This window comes from Manacus candei, unplaced genomic scaffold (genome assembly GCF_025592945.1).
Source record: "Manacus candei isolate 608988 ecotype Guabito, Panama unplaced genomic scaffold, ASM2559294v1 h1tg000043l, whole genome shotgun sequence".
Classification (NCBI taxonomy): domain Eukaryota; kingdom Metazoa; phylum Chordata; class Aves; order Passeriformes; family Pipridae; genus Manacus; species Manacus candei.
Window position 1 is genome coordinate 16,455,197 of NW_026138091.1, and position 19,867 is coordinate 16,475,063.

General features: G+C 41.4%; 2 protein-coding genes across 10 annotated transcripts in view; one reads left to right on the forward strand and one right to left on the reverse strand.

The window, feature by feature from the left end:
- Window positions 1–3,636: 3,636 nt before the first annotated feature.
- On the forward strand, window positions 3,637–7,867 carry LSM8 (LSM8 homolog, U6 small nuclear RNA associated). The gene is made up of 4 exons (XM_051795606.1): window positions 3,637–3,765; window positions 4,690–4,730; window positions 5,979–6,106; window positions 7,618–7,867. The coding sequence occupies exons 1-4, from the start codon at window positions 3,735–3,737 to the stop codon at window positions 7,706–7,708; spliced, it is 291 nt and encodes a 96-aa protein (XP_051651566.1). The 5' UTR covers window positions 3,637–3,734; the 3' UTR covers window positions 7,709–7,867.
- Window positions 7,868–17,381: 9,514 nt separating this feature from the next.
- Window positions 17,382–19,867, reverse strand: part of ANKRD26 (ankyrin repeat domain containing 26) — a 52,888-nt gene continuing 50,402 nt past the window's right edge. For 8 of the 9 annotated variants that reach the window (XM_051795347.1, XM_051795345.1, XM_051795344.1 and 5 more), the window contains one exon: window positions 17,382–18,891. In XM_051795347.1, the coding sequence (XP_051651307.1) occupies window positions 18,770–18,891 (122 nt within the window). In that variant the 3' untranslated portion in view covers window positions 17,382–18,769. Of the gene's footprint in view, window positions 19,782–19,867 lie in introns of all 9 variants that reach the window. The other variant, XM_051795341.1, reaches the window with a different exon arrangement.

Sequence of the window (19,867 nt, forward strand, 5' to 3'; positions counted from 1 at the left end):
TGCATTCTTAGTATTTCAATGAATGAAGATTGTGAAATTCACTGGTGAAAGCCTGGAAATCAATATAACAAAAAGAAAACAAAACAAGACAAGACAAATCTGAACGTTAATTTCCTCCCATTTTTTCAAAGCGTTATTTTTGAGAGCTTTGTCTTATGAATATCTACTCAGTGCTTCATCAAATCTAATCTCCTGATTCTACACAGACCTAATGTTATGTTAGACCATTTTATAAAGCCCATCAAAATCACTATCTCTACTCACAGGTAGGAAAACTTCAGAGAGATTATGTTTTCTCAGTCTCACCCAAAACCTGACAATAATGGGAATTCCATATTCTAAATCCCAAGCTAATTTTCTGCCTACTGAAGGTCATGAACTTATAATAAATATTTTTTTTAATCAAGAATTCATGTAACATTTCATTTCACAATATACTGGACTAGAAATGGCCTGCTGTCTGTTTTTATACTTTGAAAGAATGTTTCCTATACAGTGTTACATCTAAAAAGGCTGGCATTCAGTGCAATAAATAGCCAGTACTGTCAAAAAAGCAGGTGGAAGAAAATTTATTTTAATGTGACTCCATGAAGAATATTTGACCAGCAGTGCTTAAACAACAGCACTGATCTCATGCTTTGAAAAGCCAGGTAGATAGATTGTTGTAAGAAGTTGTACCTGTATGAGACTCAAGGTCTCTCCAACAGACTGCTCAATTATTAAATACCATGAGAGGGGCACATTCATGGCAGTGCATATATTGCAATGCAGAGGATGCCTGTATGTACAACATATTGCAGTATGAGTGGGTTGCATACTAACAATATTAACTCTCACAGGCAAAGACAGCTAAAGTACTTGGAATAGTTTTGTAGCTTAACTTTGGTTCTGTCACTGAATGTGAGCTTAGTTTCCCTGAGATATTTCTTCTTTTTTAACTACCAGTTTAGCTTCCTACAGTCCTGAAAACTGCTAGTGCTACACTGAATCCAGCAGATTCCATACACTCTATGTCACAGGACTCTTAAGGATACCAAGGAAACACTTGTGAGCGTGATGTACACTGACTGGAAAATGTGGCAGCCAGTAACAATCATGCTAGTGACAGGTAAAGTTAAACAAAGTTAAAGTTAAACAAAAATTAAAAACCATGAGTCCCTTCAGGGCATTCTTATTTGCCATTTCCACATCTATAGAAAGGAGATTCATGTAAGCACAAAATTCAAACGTCAGCATAAGAATCACCACTTACTTGACATAGCAAATTTTTTTAAAGATATGCATAGTTTTGCTTGGATTGCAGAGCTTGACCACTGCACTTCACCTGCAGACCACAGTGTGGGCCCAGGCAAGCCCACATGCGAGCTTGGGATCCAGGCAGAACAAAACCACCTTCCCCAACCCTCATCTTTCCCACATGCAGCCATCTAGCACTTTCTACAGAAAGCATCTCTGCATGGGACTTAGCAGCTCTGCAAGGCTGGCTGTGGACACCCACTTCACAGCCCCGCTGCGAGGCTCTCCAGTGGACTGGTTTTGGCTGGAGTAGTTAATTTTCTTCACAGTGGCTGGTATGGGGCTGCATTTTGGATTTGCACTGAACACGGGGTTGATAATATAGACATGTTTTTGTTATTGCTGAGCAGTGCTCACACACAGCCCAAGCCTTTTATGCTATATGTACTGTCACGCTGGCAAGCAAGTTGGAGGTGCATGGGAGGTTGGGAGGAGACACAGCTGGGACAGGTGATCCCAACCGACCAAAGGGATATTCCATACCATATCATGGATGGTATTCATGGGATTCAAGGGATATTCATTCCATACCATGCTTAGTATAGAAAGTGGGGGGAAGAAGGAGGAAGGGGGAGATGCTTGGAGTGATGGTGTTTGTCTTCTCAAGTCAATGTGATGGGGCCCTGCTCTCTTTGAGATGGCTGAACACCTGTTTGCTCATGGGAAGTGGTGAATTAATTGCTTGGTTCATTTTGTTTGTATGTACAGCTGTTAAACTGTCTTTATCTCAACCTAGGAGTTTTCCAGATTTTACTGTTCCAATTCTTCCCCTGATCCCACTGGTGGGGGAGTGAGCGAGGGGCTGTGTAAGGCTTAGTGGCTGCCTGGAGTTAAACCACAACACTGGGGCACTGTGAAGGGGCAGCAATCAGGCCTCCTATCTGCCCACCTCACACCGGCAGCCCATAGGGAACCAAAGGAGGATTCACGTGATTCCCATATTAGCAAGAATCATAGAATGTTTAAGGGTTGGAAGGGATTTTAAAGATCATTTAGTCCCAACCCACTCTGCTACGGGCAGGAACACCTCCCACTAGACTGGCTGCTCAAGGCCCTATCCAACCTGGCCTTGAACACTGCCAGGGTTGGGGCACCCATAGCCTCCCTGGGCAACCTCTCCCAGTATCTCACTACCCTCACAGTAAAGACTTTATTCGTAATATCTAGCCTAAATTTCCCCTCTTTCAGTTTGTACCCATTACTCCTTGTCCTATCGCTACAGTTCCTGATGAAGAGTCCCCCTCCAGCTTCCCTGTAGGCCCCCTTCAGATACTGGAAGGTTGCTATGAAGTCTCCACACAACTTTCTCTTCTCCAGGCTGAACAGCTCCAACTTCCTCAGCCTGCTTTTACAGAGGACCTACTCCAGTCCTCTTATCAACTTCAGGGCTCTCCTCTAGACTTGCTCCAACAGTTCCATGTCCTCCTTATCTTGGAGGCCCCAGAGCTGGATGCAGTACTCCAGGTGGGGTCTCCCCAGAGCAGAGTAGAGGGGGAGAATCACCTCCTTTGACCTGCTGGCCACACTGCTTTTGATGCAGCCCAGGACTGGACTGGCTTTCTGGGCTGTGAGGGCACACCGCTGGCTCACGCTGAGTTTTCATCAACCATCACCTGTGGAGTTACAGTCACCCCCAAGTCTTTCTCTGCAAAGCTCGTCTCAGTCACTTCTCTGCCCAGCCTGCTGGTGTGTCTGGGATTGCCCTGACTCAAGCGCAGGACCTTGCATATGGTCTTGTTGAACTTCATGAGGTTCACATGGCCCCACCTCTCAAGCCTATCCAGGTCCCTCTGGATGGCATCCCTTCCTACCATCATGTCAACTGCACCACACAGCTTGGTGTCACCACAAATTTGCCAAGAGTGCACTCGATCCCACTGCCCACATCACCAACAAAGATGCTGAACAGTGTTGTGCCCAGTACCGACCCCTGAGGGACACGACTCGTCACTGGTCTCCATGTGGTCAATGAGCCGGCAACCACAAATGCTACACCCAGGCAGCGAGGCACTTGGCTGGGCAGGAAAACAGCCCTCCCGCTCCACGCCAAACCACCGCTCCCCGGCCAAACCCCTCCGCAGTGCCTGCGGGCTGTGTGAGGGGCCTGAGGGGCTGTGTGAGGGGCCTGAGGGGCTGTGTGAGGGGCCGGAGGATCCCCCCGCGGGCGGTGCCATGTGCCGCGGAAGGGGCGCGATAACTCTACCACCCCGCCACTCTCACCAACCGCCCCTTGGTACCGCCCGCCCGCCCGCCCGCGCCACCTGACCGCGCCACCTGACCGCCTCCTGCTTGCCTGCGCATGCGCGCCCTATCTCCCCGTGCCCGAGGCTTGGCCCGGCCCCGCCCGGCCGCCGGGCTGTGCGCCTGCGCGCCGGGTCGCGCGTCAGCGTCGCGCGCCGTAGAGGCGCGCGGGGCTGAGCCGCGTGCGGGTCGCCGCCATGACTTCCGCGCTGGAGAACTACATCAACCGTATCCGCCGCGGGCACGGACGGCGGGGACCGCCCGACCGGCCTCCCGCTCCGGCGTGGCCGCGGGGGCGGGGCGGGACGGGACGGGACGGGAGGAGAGCCTGGCGGCGCGGGGCCCTGAGGGCGGGGCTGGTGGTGGCTTGCGTTGCTTGGGCCCTTCCCGGCCGGCAGTGTCGGTTTCTCCGTAAGAGAGATCGGCTCGGCAGGCAGAGCGGAGGTTACAGGAGGTCACTCGGAGAACAGGGTCCCCCAACAGCACCCCGTGCTGCAAAGCGCAGCGTTGCACGATCCGTGGTGAATAGCGAGATTCGCGGTGGGCCTGCCCCCCCAAGAGCTCCTAACGCGCCTTTAGTTACCAGCTTTGCATCACTTGTTCAAAACTTGGGGTTCTTGGAACGCTTTTCTTGCTGGTTTTTTTGTACTTCTTGTAACCCATGGGCATTTTCAGTTTTATTCACAAACAGTAAGATAGTAACCCAGAACTATTCAGGATGATGGATATGTGGTCACCCAATTGGGATAATGAGATATTATGGAGATGGAGAATGCTAGGCTTGGGTTCACCACTTCAGAACAGTTTTTTAAGGACTTAAAGTGTTTATAAAACTGTTTATGTTTTTGCAATTTTGAGGCAATGCAGTTAGTAATGGGAAGAGAGGCAAACTCAGATCTTTATTCTGGTTTTAATGCTGTTCATGTTTGTGTATGATTGTCCATGGTTAGGTGAAGTGAAACTTTAAAGGAGATTTTCATAAAAATGCTGTGTTGTCAATTGCTACTATCAACCATGCTGCTTTAAAAAAAATGCTGATAGGCTTTTCTGGCTCCTAATGGCTCTTAAAACCTATATTACATATGAATGTCTCAGAAAATCATAATGGTTTTATTTCAGATATCATTAAACATTTCCTTAATAAACTACCAGGTACTGTTGCAGTAATTACTTCTGATGGAAGAATGATTGTGGTAAGACTTGTATTTTTTAACATTTTATTTTCCCCCCTAAAGATTTTCCATCATGGCAATAAAGAAGCTGTGTTAGGATATTCTCAGTTACATATTCACACCTTTAAATCATAGAGTACAGAATAATGGCCATAAGGCTTAAAAAAATGTTGTAAATGCTTACTGATTCTTGCACATCAGCTTTGTCCATTGATAAATTTCTGCATACACATGCTTTGACTTTTTTGTCAAATTAAGTTTTCTGTGGAAATGCACAAGAAAATGTATTTCTCTTCAGTAATTTGATTTCTATCTAAAAGGTCCTCTTTGTCCTGTAAGCTTTTGAGCTTTCATGGTAGAACCATTTCTTCCAGCATTGGCTGGAGAATTGCTGGAGAATTGCTGTGGGATTTGTTTATGCCTGAAAACCTGAGGATTGGCCAACTTATATATTAGACTGTATAATATTTTGGGTTTATTGCTTCTGTGTTTTGTGGTTTTTTTTCTTGCATCACTTCCCCCCTCACACACACCTTTATGCGTATTTTGAGTGTAACTTAACAATGTGATTGTTGCATGAGGATTGTATCTTTCTGTCTGTACTTAGCTTCATGCAGCCTCTGGAAAAACAGAAAAACTGCTGGCCTCACCAAATCTGTGTGTCTGAAGTCAGTCTGATAAACTTTGTGTTGTGCTACAAGATACTTTGTACCAAAAAGATTTGAATGGAGTTGGTATACATGACTCCTTGCTATGTGGTTAGATGATGTAAATGAATATTAGCATGATAATTTTAATTTACTAAACACAAAATAATTTACTTCAGAGATACCACTTAAAATTGCTTATTAGGAATGGTTTCAGTATTGTTGACCACAAGAATCCAATTTTTCTGGTTTTTGTTTTAGTTAAATATTTGATTTCTAGAAACTTCCATACAAGGAAGACTAAAACAGTGTAAAACCAGTAAAATTAGGTTTGTAGAGGTCTGTCACTGATACAAGGGAAACTTTACTTCTTTTAATACTAAAGCCTATTTTAGCTTTCAGCATGAACACTCAGTAATAAATGTGCACTTTTCTTAAATTGATTATTGCTTTGAAAATTACTTCCTTTGGCTATTTGTGTTTAAGCCAAACAATAAAACCTAAATAGAATATCTATTCTCTAGTACCTTAATTTTGCTACCTTGTTTAAGATATCTTTGAGAGCAAAGATGATAAATTTAAGAGTTAACTGGAGTGCTTTATTTTTGTATGTTGTTTTCAGGGAACACTCAAAGGTTTTGATCAGACCATCAACTTGATTTTGGATGAAAGCCATGAACGAGTGTTCAGTTCTTCACAAGGAGTTGAGCAAGTAGTGCTGGGATTATACATTGTAAGAGGTGATAATGTGTAAGTATAGCATGTCCTTGTTTAAATCTGTTCATATGAACTTAGTATGTACGTGTGCATGTGTTTGTGTATATATGTATATTATCTGTATAAATCTTGATAGCCCCAGACACCTTGCACCTTTGTATCTGTGAGTAGCACTGTACTGTCAAAGTATTGTCAAAGCTGAGGCAACCAAGGAAGTGTCTGAGTCACCATCCCTGGAGATATTTAAAAGATGTGTAAAAGTGGCCCTTAGAGTCAGGGTTTAGTGGTGGGCTTGGCAGTGCTGAGGCCTCAATCTTACAGGTCTTTTCAGACCTAGATGACTCTGATTATGTATTAAAGAGCAATCACCTACATTTACTTTGCAGAAGTGATTGCATTGTAATGTTAAATGTGTTTTTAAACTGAAAGAGGAAAGATTGAGATTAGATGTTAGGAAGAAATTCTTTACTCAGAAGGTGCTGAGACACAGGAACAGGTTACCCAGAGAAGTTGTGGATGCCTCATCTCTGGAAGTGGTCAATGCCAGGTTGGATGGAGCTCTGAGCAACCTGATCTAGCGGGTCAAATATACGAGTTGATACTTGATGTAAAATACGCTTACAAAATGAGAGTAAAAGCTCAGTAAATGCAGAGAAAAGTAACTGATGTGCCCAACACATGGGAGGGTTACAACAGAAGTGGAAAGAAAGCCTGGTAAGTGGGCCTGCTAGGAAGATTACTTTTGCAGCAGCATTCTGAAACTGATGGCAAAAATAATATTCTTTTTTAATCACAACTAGAAAAAGGGTATGTTGTAGTGACCAACACGTGAGCCTGGATAGGAGTTTTCATCTTCTAATTCTAATGGATATTTCTGTACAAAGAAATATCAAGAGTTAAATTTATATCTAGGTGCATTTATCTGACATTGTTGAGACATTTTGGAATGCTTTCATCACATTTGACTTAGGCTTTTAAAAAAAGTAAATTGACACATGTGCAAAGGTAGGACTAAGCATGCTACTCTACCAGTAACTTTTCATTCACATACTATAAACGTGTATAAAAAGCCAAGTAATTGTTTACTGCTTCACTCTTTCATCATACCAGATGGCTACAATACTCAAGTATACTCAAAATATTCTTTTATAGAATTTATTCTAATTTTTTTGCAAACTTAACAAACTTGGAAATGTACCCATTACAAGGAATAATTCAGTATTCTTGCAACTCTTAACAAACTGACATTTAATATTCTTATAGGAAGAAGTAAAAAGAATCAACGGCTAAGTAACAGTAACTTCAAAATAGGCAACTCATAAAATAGGGAAGGTATTGGAAAATAAAAGGGAAGAAGCAGTCATAATATAAAGTGCTTCCAGACATTCCAGTGTGCATCACTAGAAGCTTGCAGGGAACATGCAGCATCAATCAGAAAAAGTCAATATGATTAACAGCTAATAAGGGTTGTTAAAAGGAAAAAGACAGTTTCTGTTTTAGAAGTGCGTGATTAAGGAATAATAACCTAATTTTTTTTATTTTAGTGCTGTCATTGGTGAAATTGATGAAGAGACGGATTCAGCTCTTGACTTGGGGAATATTCGAGCAGAACCCCTAAACTCAGTTGTGCACTGAAAAGATGAAAATGCACAGGGACTTTGTAAATCTTTGGTTGTACAGACCTATTTAACAACGTGGACAGTTTTTACAAATTGTGTTTGTTTAGACACCAGTTTTTTATTATGAATATGTTGTAGTTTTGCATGTAAATTAAAGTTTCTACATTTTACTAAAGATACTTTCATTGGATTTCCTTTGGGTTTTTATGCTGCGTGAGTTCACTGGGAAATGCATGCTGGCAAAAGCAATCAGTATCAGTGATGGTCCTGATAGTGTGTAAATATACCTTGTTCTTAAAATAAGATCTCACTCCTGAAGTTAAACCAAGCGCTTTTCTATTAACCCAGGATTATGTGGAGGTAGATGTGTAATAGTCCGTTTAACCATCTCTTAGTGTAGTTCTGGCCATAAGTAGAAAACTGTTCCTTGTGGTTGTTTTTTTTTGTGTGTGTGTGTGTTTAGTGTAGAAAGGAAGAATGTTGAAAGTTTTCACAGTCAAATTAATGGCTTATTCATATAATACATTTTTGTTGTTTATCAGAGATTGTTCTCTAGTCCTCAAGACTATACTGGAGGTGCAGGAGTTCTTAATGGCTTAATCCTTGTGGAGAAATTAAATTGGAGAAAGAACGACTTTTGAGCAGGAGCACAAAACTTAAAACAAATACATACATTTATTTGAAGCCCTTTAAGAGAATGAGACCAACTCATTCTCTGTCTTCACCTGTCAGCAGCTGTCATGTTGCTCAAAATGTGGGTAAGATCTACAGAAGGAGAACTGCGTGTTTGCTAATGTGTAACCATTATCTTAGAGTGTAGTTTAGAAGACACCAGAGTACTTTTGGTAGGTAAGTTATTTATTTTCAACAAAAGTTGCTGCAATATTGAATATAAGGGTCTCATGTAATCATAATCACATGTAGGCTGCTTACAAACCAGCAACAGCCAAGTTAAGTGGGACAAGCTCTGTGCAGTGTAGTGTGTTTTAGGCCACATCCTATTGACTACCCAGCAGAAATGCTGGTATGGTGGCAGCAAAAGGAAGTCAGTACTATTGAACAAAGCTGTTTTCTGTGTCCATGAGTGTGCCAACAGGCCCAGTGTTTTTTCCCTCTAAAAATGTGCTGTCAAAAAAAAAAATTTAATGTGCAAGTTTGAGGGGTTTATACTGATTTTAATATTAAGTGGGATTCGGTACTTTTCATTGCAAGTTCATTGGAAACCAAATACATTGAACTGAAAATATTTGTTCTTCATAAAATCTGTCTCTCAGTTCTTGTAACTTCCAGCTTGTTTTCTGAGATTCTTCTTGATGAAGCATGCAAAGCCCTGCTAACCTTTTTTCATATTTATCCATCTTCTGATCTAGTAATGTGTTGTAGTTTTCTGTCCACATTTCTGCAGGGAATTGCTGAGCAGACATCAAATCAGGCAAATTGGGGGGTTTTCTCTGATTGCCAAAAGTCAGTAAAATCTGGCTGTAATTAGTTAAGTCAAAAGAATCAATCAGTTTCATTAAACAGTCAACAAAAAAGCCCTTTGGCAACTGAAATGCTGATATTGGCACAAGAGAAAACAAAGTGAATAGTAATGATAAAGAACAAAGAAAGATTATTAAATTAGCTACTTTAGAGTGCAGAAAAAAAATGCAGAGGCAAAGAGGAGTATCAGGAGGAGCTGATTTTTAATGCTCTACTCAGCCTTGGGTGTATTAGGAGGGTTATAGTTGAAAGACAAGTTGAACACTTGTGTAGAAGCACTGGAAAGACTGTGGAAATCTGTTGCTTTGTAGCTGAGGAATTAAGTTCGAAGCTGAGTCATGGAATGTTAATGCATATGGAGACCATGTGCCTTGAGCACATCATTTGCAAGGCAACTCCTTGGTCCTGTATTTGTTTAAAGATTTAAAATATGATGAGCTGCTGATGTGAGTTGAAACTACTTTATCCTTGAAGTGCTGATCTCAGATACAATACTGGAATTCACAGTAGTGAGGTTTATCCATAAAATCCAGGGACTGACCAGATGAGAAATCCAGGTCGTTCAGAAATTGCTGAAGCGTGATCTGGAATATGAGTTTCACAGAGTTTGCTGTTTAAAACACAGATTGCAAACCCTGTCTTCCCTTCAGGAGAGTTACCTCAGCTATTGCATGTACTTTTTCTGGGCTTGAGATCCTCTGTGTGCCCAGAGTTGTGAGGACCTACAGCTTGAGAAAGTTTTATCTGCTCTGACAGGCTAACCTAAACTTAGAGCATTCTCTATCTTGAGAAAGGTAAATTTAAGCTCCCTTTTAGAAAAGGATCCTAACAAAAAGTGCTGGCCCAGAAAATGGGTTGATTATATGCAGAGCATTGTGAAGTTGACTTCTACAATGAGATAGGCAAAGGATGGCCAGCTCACAGGACTGGTTGGGACTGTGGGCAGTAACTGAGCCCTGTTGAGATGGAGCCCTGCTCAGAAGTAAAGTTCTATCTAAAACCTTAAAACCAAAACCCGTGGAAGTTGCTTGCTTTTATGCTTATCAGCAATGTAAAGTTTTTCAGAGTTGTGATTTTTGGCTTATGTTCACATTTTGTTTCAATTTCTGCTCCAACATTTCCTTCAATTTGATGCCATTGGTTTAGGTCTGGATTTGACCAAAGCCTCTTCTGGATCCCTTCTGGTGAAGGGATCAAGGCCAGCAGACATAGTCAGAAGGGGTTTATTGAAATCAAATCTAGAACTTTATATGCTTTTTAAAATTATAACATGCAATTAAAGCCTTGTGAACTTACTGGGGCTTTAATCTATAGGGGCTAACTGGGTCCCTGTAAGTATATGGTTCAGAGAAGCACTCAATAAAACAGTATTTCATGCAGGAAGTTGAATTATAACCAGAGTATTTTCATTATTTCAGTATTTCATTGAATCAACCCTGTAGCACCGTCCAAGCTGGAAAACAGGTCACTGATGAGAGTAACTATTTTATGTCATTATTTTCATAAATGAATCAAAGTAGGAAAAAATAGTGGGATTGAAACCAGAAAGTGGACATAGAGTGATGGCCTAGTATTAGTGATTCTGAAAAAGAAAACTAGAGAATGTTAGTCCCCAGCAAGGGAAGAGGAAGAGTAGAGTGGAAGCTCAGCATGTGTGAAGCTTCTGTATGCATCTTGACAGCAGGGGAACTACTAATGTGTCGTGCCTATGAAACACAAGATGATTTATGCTTGCTAGTTATATTTGGTCTATGATACATTTTGGCACCTGTGTAAGCAACTCTAATAATTTTTAATAATTGGGTTCTTATTTCTGCTTTACAGTTGGGTAAACTGCAGTTTATTCTTAGAATAATGAAAATAAGTCTGTGGATGTTTTTTTCAAAGTGGAAAAGTTCTTCAGTTGCAGTAAAGATCCAGAAAAGCTGTGTCATATCAATTAGTTTTAGCTTCTCTGTTGCTCAAATAATAAAGCATTCTTCAAGTACTAGGTATTCACAAACAACCATGAAACCCAGATGTGCCAGAAGGTCATAGATAAAACCTTGAGATGAGAGAGGGGAAACTTGTACCAGACTTAGCTTAAAAACATGAGAGAAGATAGTAAAGAGCCAGGTGTTTGTCCTGGAAATCCTGTTCCTGGTAGGCTCTTTCAGTGTGCTCTGTTTTGTCTTAGGGTCCCTTTCAGGGGCCTTTTTTTTACAGTAATTTTTACAGTAATGGCAGAAATGCTGATATTTCTTACATCAGCAGCATTTTCCCTGAAGAAAATAAAAGCTCCACTGACGCAGGTGGAAATCAAAGCCAAAAACACAATAGCATCCAGACTTTTGCCAAGAACTCCTTGCTAGCACTAAAAGCAAGACCTTATCTACACGGTAATATCTTCCTTCCTGGAGCCTTGTAGCACGTTCCAGGAACTCAAACTTGCGTAGAACAACGTGCTGCTGCTTTTCAGCCTTAAATCAGTAACCATCAGTGCCACCGAGTGCCAAAAAATTTCACTCAATGCTCAACTTCTTTCCTGCTACTTGCAGTTTTAGATAAAAGGTGTTCATTACTTCAGGGAGTGCAAGAACATGTGCATGTACTGGTTTTGTCCACTGAAACATCTTTAATGGTTGTCCTGAAGTCTTTTTGTTGTTTTATACTCTATCTTATTTTTAATTTAGTGTTGAAGTCAGCAGTGGTGATTACAGTGCTCTGCATAGAAACAGGAGTGAAAAGTGTTCAGGTGGAGAAATAAAGAAACTGGATTTTAAGTAGCATAATCCATAAAAAATAGAGATAAGCAGGATAGAAACCTGTTGAATATGAACAAAGTTGGGCTTTACAGCAGTGATCATTGTAGTAAAATTCCCTTTAACACAGATACAGATGTTGTATCTGCACATTACTCATGAGAAATACCGAGAATGTGTGAGAAAACATTCACAGAAATATTTTAAGGCAAATGGAAGCTTCCTATCCTAAAATGCTACTTTTTAATTACGGTTCTTGCTTTGTATTTTTGTGCTTAAATCTTTGGGAATTCTCACTTGTGTAATTTCAGACTTCAAGTCTGCTTATGATGCAGATGGAAACCTGTATGCAGATGAATGCTGTGATGTTTCTGCAGCCTGGTCAGAACTGCTGGTGGTGTATGGCTGGGATCTGCAGCATTCGCATTGACCAACATGTAGGTGATGTGTCCTCGGATACAGGGGGTAGATTGTCAAAATTGTATTCAAAGCAGCATGCATGCAAAAGACCAGGAAAAACATGTAGCAATAACCCCCCTTGCTATCTATAGCTGTTTCAAACTCAGTTTATAGCATTTCCAATTAATCAAACCATTTCTTGCCAAGTGCCACCTAAATACCGCTGCATCTATACCATTTCATACATACAGACTGGATGTATGGGAGCTCTGTTTTGCAGTGAGTTACTGGACTGAACAGAAGCCAAGGCAGGAAGTGATTATGGCTAAGGAGCTGATGCTGACTGAAAATGTGTGATGCTGCAGAGGAAATATCACACAATAGAACCACAGTTAGTTTGGAAATAGATTTAAAAAACAGAGCACATTCGGATGTAAACAGTCAATAGGACTGGGGCCAGCCTTTCTCCTAACAATCACATCATTAGAAGTAGAACCGTGCAGAATGATTTCTATGATTAAACTGCAAGTGCAAAATCCATGAAAGCATGTGCTCATTAATGTTTAACGGAAACAGCCTTCTTGCTTTTTGCCATGTTTCTTCTCTGGGTTGTCCTAACTCATCCTGGATACAAGAGTCAGGCATAAGTCCAGCTTAAATCTAGGAAGTGCAAATGCTCAAGGACTTTGAAAAGACAGGCTTAGATTCTTTTTTGTAACTATAATAGGGTAGGATCACTCTCTGGAATTGCACTTTTGATTTACAAGATTGCTTCCATGAAAAGTCATTATCTCACATTTAATTAAAATTGTCAGGATCCAAGTGGAAACAGTCTCTGATGAGAAACGGAATAGAGTTAGTGATTGTTATCATTTAAGTGATGATTGTTATGTGGGTGAAGGGCACAGCTCCCTGATTTGTCTAGAGCCTACTTTAACTTCTTGCATTGTTTGTAACATCCATCAAGTAATTTTAAGTTTTATGCTCTAACTTCTGATTCCACCATTTTATGGAAGTCCAGCCAGTACAGAAAGCAGTAAGAAAGACAAGCATTAGTATGTTTGTATGTATTGATTTCATTTGTGGATAAGACATGTACAATGCTTTACAATGACACTGTATGTGCAAGTAGTTTTGAGTTTGGTTCTAATTATGCTTTTTCTGAGTTTCAGCATCAGTGTCAATACCAGCAGAATTGCCCTTAGCTAAAAGGAGGCAGGTTACCTTACTGCTAATGCCACACCAACACAGGTGTGCCCTGAGCAATGCCCTTCATCATCTTGGGCCTTAAAGCAGCTGAGCATTATTTATGAAAGTAATGAAGTTTCCATGTACTCTGCTATGGGCCACCTGAGCCTTAGTAACTTCATGAAACAAGAAACTTCTCAGATGACAAAGGTCCTACTACAGCACCAAGAAAGGCTTTATCAGTGAAGATAATCTAGACATAAGGAAGTTTTGCCACATAAGTGGCAAAAGCCACTGAGCCATCTCTTTTCCATTCACTTCTGGTACATATTTTTATCTGTTTGCTCCTGAGTGAATGCCTAGAACATCTACACATCTTGTCTTCCATGTTCAAAATGAAAGCTAATTTTTCTCACAGTGACTTAGGTCTAGAGGGCAAAATACAGGTGCAGGATTTTGTTTAGGAATAAAGTCGGAAAGTAATACACTCATTTCTGGAGAGGAGATTAAATTCAGCCCATGTTTAAAGTAACTGTTTCTCCATCCCAAAACGAATGGGTAAACATCACCCCACCCTAAATATGTACTTTTTTTGATGGAAGAAGGCTCAGCTCCATTGCAGATACCAAGAAACTAACCAGGTTTTAAAGCCCAGCTTCTTCAAAATATCGGTGCATTCCCAGGATACAGCCCTGCAACTGTAGGGAGGACATCATAAAACAATTTGAGTTTATTAATAGTAGATACAAAGGCATGTTGTTGATTAAGTTGCTCTGAAAAATTGCGTGGAAAAGGGAGATGAAATGTGCCTGTATCATTCAGAATTCCTTGGTAAATAATTTCTGCTCTGTCTGCGTAGATGCTGTGAAAGAACTGTTAGCTTTGTAGTGCGTTACTTTTGCCTTGATGTGCTAAAAATTTGTAAGCACGATCCTCTTTCATGAAAAGCCATTCGAGAGGAGCATTTGAGTTGGATATTAACTGTCTTCTCATTCTTGAAACAGGGAATGTAGTTGTATGTACAGGATTTTGGTCATACAACTGGGGATAAAAAAGTGACTTTTCACTAAGGCTATAGCAATCAACAATTCATCGGCAAGGTGACTGGCAGCACTGTTGACATAGGTATCACAAGTGTTTATAAATGTGAAGGAAGCAGTTTTTTGTTTACAAAGATGCCTAGAGCTCCGTTACATTGTCCTTGTCATTTGCAATACACAGCTGTACTCATAAGGCCCCACTAGTACATGGTCCAAATTATCCTGAATAAAGCATGGACTGTGCTGCTTGCCTATGTAATTTATTGTCCTTGTTGTGCTTATAGCAGTGATTGAGTTAATAGTAATAATTAATGATTAATAATTCATACTGCTAGTAAGTAGTAGAATGGTCAGCCATTACAGTAACCTCAGCTGAAGTACTGCTTAAGCTTAGGATAGTGACCCTATGTATTGTCATGTAATGTGGTATCAGCTGTTTTCACTGAGCACCAAGAATCAGCCACACACTTTTAAAAATAGGTTTTTCACTACTTAACAGAAAACCAAACATATCATTTTTGAAGTTAATGAATTGACCAGACTTTCCTTTATTGTTATGCTAGATGTTAACACTGGCTTTCAGTTTGCTTTGTCCAGCAGTCAATAAATCATAGAATCAGAGAATATACTGAGTTGGAAGGGACCCATGAGGAGCATCAAGTACTCTTGGCCCTCCACATGACACCCCAAGAATCACACCATGTGCCTGAGAGTGTTGTCCAGACACTTGAACTCTGTCAGGCTTGGTGCTGTGACCACTTCCCCGGAGAGCCTGTTCCAGTGCCCAACCACCCTCTGGGTGAAAAACCTTTTCCTGAAATCCAACCTAACCCTCCCCTGACTCTGCTTTGTGTAATTTCCTCGAATCCTGTCCCTGGTTACAAGTGTGAAGAGGTCACTGCTCCTGTGCTTCCCCTCATGAGGATGTTGAAGATTGCAGTGAAGTCTCTCTTCAGTCTCCCCTTCTCCAGGCTGAACAGACCAAGTTACCTCAGCTGCTCCTCATACAGTTTCCCTTCCAGGCCCTTCACCATGTTCGCTGCCCTCCTTTGGACACTCTCTAAGAGCTTAATATCTTTCTTATATTGTCGTGCCCAAAACTGCACACAATATTCAAGGTGAGGCTGCACCAATGCAGATCAGAGTGGGACAATTGCCTTTTTTGATGGGCTGGCTCAGCAAGAGCCAGGAGTAAAGAAGCATTTACTATTGGCTTTTCTGGGCAAATAGATCTTGTAGCTTGTTTGGTTTCATTAACAGATTATTAATTAGATTATTACCTCTATATCCAGATAAGGGTGGTGAGAGGTGCCTTGAAGGTAAAGGGAAGATGAAAACAGGACAAAGTTGGTCAGTATGCTGACAGGAGACCAGAGTTATTTCCTCTGCAAAGCATCAATGATGCAATTAGAGCTGCAGAGGTCAGCAACGAACTATAAGCAGGTCTCTGGATATTTCAGAGGTCAAGGCCCACTAGGTGGACATACAAGGACTACAGTAGCACTACTCAAACAGCCTTTAATCAAGTGTTCAAGACACTACTCTGGCTATAACAAAAACTAATCATGTTTTGCAGCTGCAATTCAGTGCAACATTCTAAAGACTGGAAAACCCAGATTACTTATTACATCATTTGCTCTTGAGTAAAAAAACAACTGGTATAATTAGATTTTCTAAAACAGAATTGTATATTTTGTACAATCAAATTACAAGATCTAGTAATCCACCCACAATACTGACCTGAGTTTCTAACATACCTTAGCAAGAAAAGAAATTAGGAGACATGGTTGCTTTTTCTTTGGAAAGAGATCAGGAAGTCCCAAAACCTAAACTTGACTGTTATGGTGCAAGCCAGAGAAAGCTGTGCTAAAGGAAAGAAACACGCACCACTCTCCCTCTGTCCATGGAATTACTCACATAATGGTAGAAGGCTACCAGATTGGCATTTTCCCCTTTACAAACCCATGCCAACTCCTCCCCATCACCATTTTGTCCCTAACATCTTCAGAAATGCTTCCAGGAGAATGTGCTCCATCAGCTTCCCAGGCAGTGAGATGAGGCTGACTGGCCTGTAGTTCCCCAGGTCCTCTGTCTTGCCCTTCTTGAAGACCAGACAGGTATTTCCTGGCTTCCAGGCCTCAGGAGGCTTCCCTGACTGCCCTGGCTTCTCTGAGATCATCAAGTGTCCTCACTGTGACACTGGAGATGGACTTTCAAGTGAAGGAATGGACTGGATTTCTCTTTAGCCTCTCCCCCCCACCCCCTCGTAACTGCTGTCACCTGCTGCTTTGCCAGATGCCAACAGTGAATTTCTGCTCTGCTGCTCCAGCAGCCAATGGGCAGCACACAGCAGGCAGGAAGAAGCTTTCAAACACATCTTGTCCCAGTTTGTCCCAATGACAACACAAAGTGAAGGCCCAGAGGTTCTGCACCAGCTTTCTCAGGGGAGAGACGCTGCAATGCACCGCAAGCAGGCTGAAGAAATTTCCTTTTATCTTTGAGGGCTACAAACAGGGATTTGCCTGTGTTTTATGGCTACCAGAAGCTCACCCACTACCTTCTCCCCAGAGGGGAGAACACAAAGAGGATGGCTCTAAAGCACTGGAAGAGTCTGGCAGCTGATTAGTAGCAATAGCTCACCTGTAGGCCATGATCTTAACATGACTGTACTTCAAGCCTTCACAGAGGAAGGGGACACGTTTGTCTGGCCTCTGGGACAGGCTGAAGATGCAGCTGTGAGCAGAGCTGAAGGGAGCAGAGGAGAGCTCTGGAGAGTTCTATGGGCAGAGAAGGGGTGTAAAGCAATGTCAAGAAGGGGAACAATAAAACAAAAGGCATGTCCTGGATTGCAAAGTTTATTAAATATCAAGTTGAATTATACACAGTGTATTAGCTTCACAAAAATGTATTCATATAAAAAGGAAGAATGTCACAGCAGCATTTAATGCTTTCCTCGCTGACTGTTAAATCCTTGAATTAGTCAGTAAACTCCCCCAAATTTTTCCAGTCTTTTTCATCTCAGTACAATCATTCTTACATACATCTTTTCCAGAACTGGGACTTTGTTCTATACTCTTCAGATTGCTGGTGACTTTTCAGGATGGGAAATGACAACTCAGATCTTCATTAACAACTGGTAGTTCCCTGAAATAAGTAAAGCTGCTTGTAAGGTTGACACAATGTCCCACCACATCTGGGCTAACAGCTGGGCTACAGACACCATATCATCAGCTGTTAGCAGCAACAAAAAGACTGCCTATCCTATCACAGAAGTTCTGGAGAGTACTGAGGAAACTTAAAGTTGATGCACTAACATTCATTTTTTTCTCTCCGATTAGAAATGTTTCGGGTGCACCATAGGCTTTGATGCAAGAGCTGCAAATGTCTGAAACTGCAGCAATTTTTAATACAGAAATCAACACCAATACTGTGAAAAGGTACTGAGTTTGTGCCCATTGCCTGTCATGGTATTCAAGTGTACTGTGTGTGTCACTGAGCTTTATCACAGGTTGCCCATGGAGCCTCTGGAGTCTCCCTCCTTGGAGGTATTCAAAAGCCAACTCAGATGTGGGCAACTGCCTCTAGGTGGTCCTCCTTCAGCAGGGGGGCTGGACCTGATGACCTCCAGAGGTTCCTTCCAAACTCACCCATTCTGTGATACAAAACAAACAAACCAAAAAGACCATATAACAACTCTTAGTACTACTACATACTCGGTCATTTTAAACCTACATCGCATAAAGTGATGACAATGTAAAGTGCCCTTTTCTACAGCTTGAACACCTGTAAAACTTTATCAGCAGAAACAGTCACTGCATCAGGACTGAAGCAGCAGGGTGAAAGCACATCAAATAATGTCCTAAACATTAAAATAACACTGGAAACATTCCAAACACATTGACTAAAATGATTTAACAGAACAAAGCAAATGCATTGACCATAATAAGAAATAAATTTGATGATTTTGTCAACCTCAAGAGTCAAGATCAGTCAATCTGCTAGGCAGAAAAAAATGGATGTGGTTCTTATTGTGAGTGCAAAAGAAACCACCTATGCATCAATAAACCAACAGGTAAGTGCAATGTGCTTGATATCCATTTAATAGAGTTTATGAGTTTATATTCCGACTGCAAGAAACATGTTTTCACATCTGAACTGAGGGATGGGTGAAACCACAGATGCACTATGAAAACCAAATGATTTCCAGAGCCTTTCATAGCATTTCGTTCAAATCAGGTAATTTTTGGTTAAAACATCACGGTACTCCTCTATTGCTTTGCAAAGGGGATCCTGGTCCACATGAAGATTTTTTGAAGATCCAGCAGATCCCCTTTCAAGTTCAGCAGTAGCTGGAGAGAAAAGACACAAGATTCCTGGTGTTACTTTTATAGCAGACAGGGCAAAATAAGGCAAGGACATGACAGGCAACACGAGAGACTGCAATCCAGACAGAGACTTTAAAATTTCCAAGGGAACATAACAACAGAAGGGCTAGTTGCAAAGGAAGAAACCCATTTTTTCCACAATTGCTTATCCGTCAGCAGCATTTCTAAAGCAAGTAGAAGACATTCTGGGGGCTACACACTGAACACCTTCAGGCAATCCACAAATGACTCCTGTGCTAAACAGCCCCCTGTAGACCTCTTCAACCTGAAGTCTCTGCTGTCCTTTTATGTCCAAACCAGTGATTTATTGGCATACTACTACTACACAGCACCAGGCACTGCAAAGACGTAACTCTGGAGGAACAAATTCCCATGGAACAGGTGCATTTCCTCTTTGGACACCTGGCCTCAAATTCTACAGCATGTTTTATGCTACGTACGGCAAGCACTGAACTGATATTTGCCGAAAAAATACTGAATAATCTTTTCCTAAAGACAGATTATCTTTTGTCACTGATCTTCTTGCTTATTCCAAAAAAGACTGCACCACCTAAGCTACTAAGACAAGCCATGAATCACAGAATCATAGCAAAAATCAGGAACCAACAACAAAGAATGGGTATGGTGCGGTTTAGTGCTGAATGCCATCGGTGTACATGGGAGGGGAAGTGATGGCTGAAGCTTATAAAAATCTTATCTCGTGGCTGCTTTGCTTGAGATGAACTCTAGTGAAGGGCAACTTCAGCTTAAGCCAAGGGTTTCTTTGCGCTTGGCTTTTTCCAGGCAAGTGCATAACATTGTACGCAACATTTTGGTAAGCAGGAAGTTTTCACATTCAAGTCTCAACTGGAAGGCTAGCAGAAAAAACCCCTCTGCTTATCACAGGAACTTCAAAGAAATGGCTCAAGAGCTGTCAAGAGTTAGAAATAGTCACCTTTTT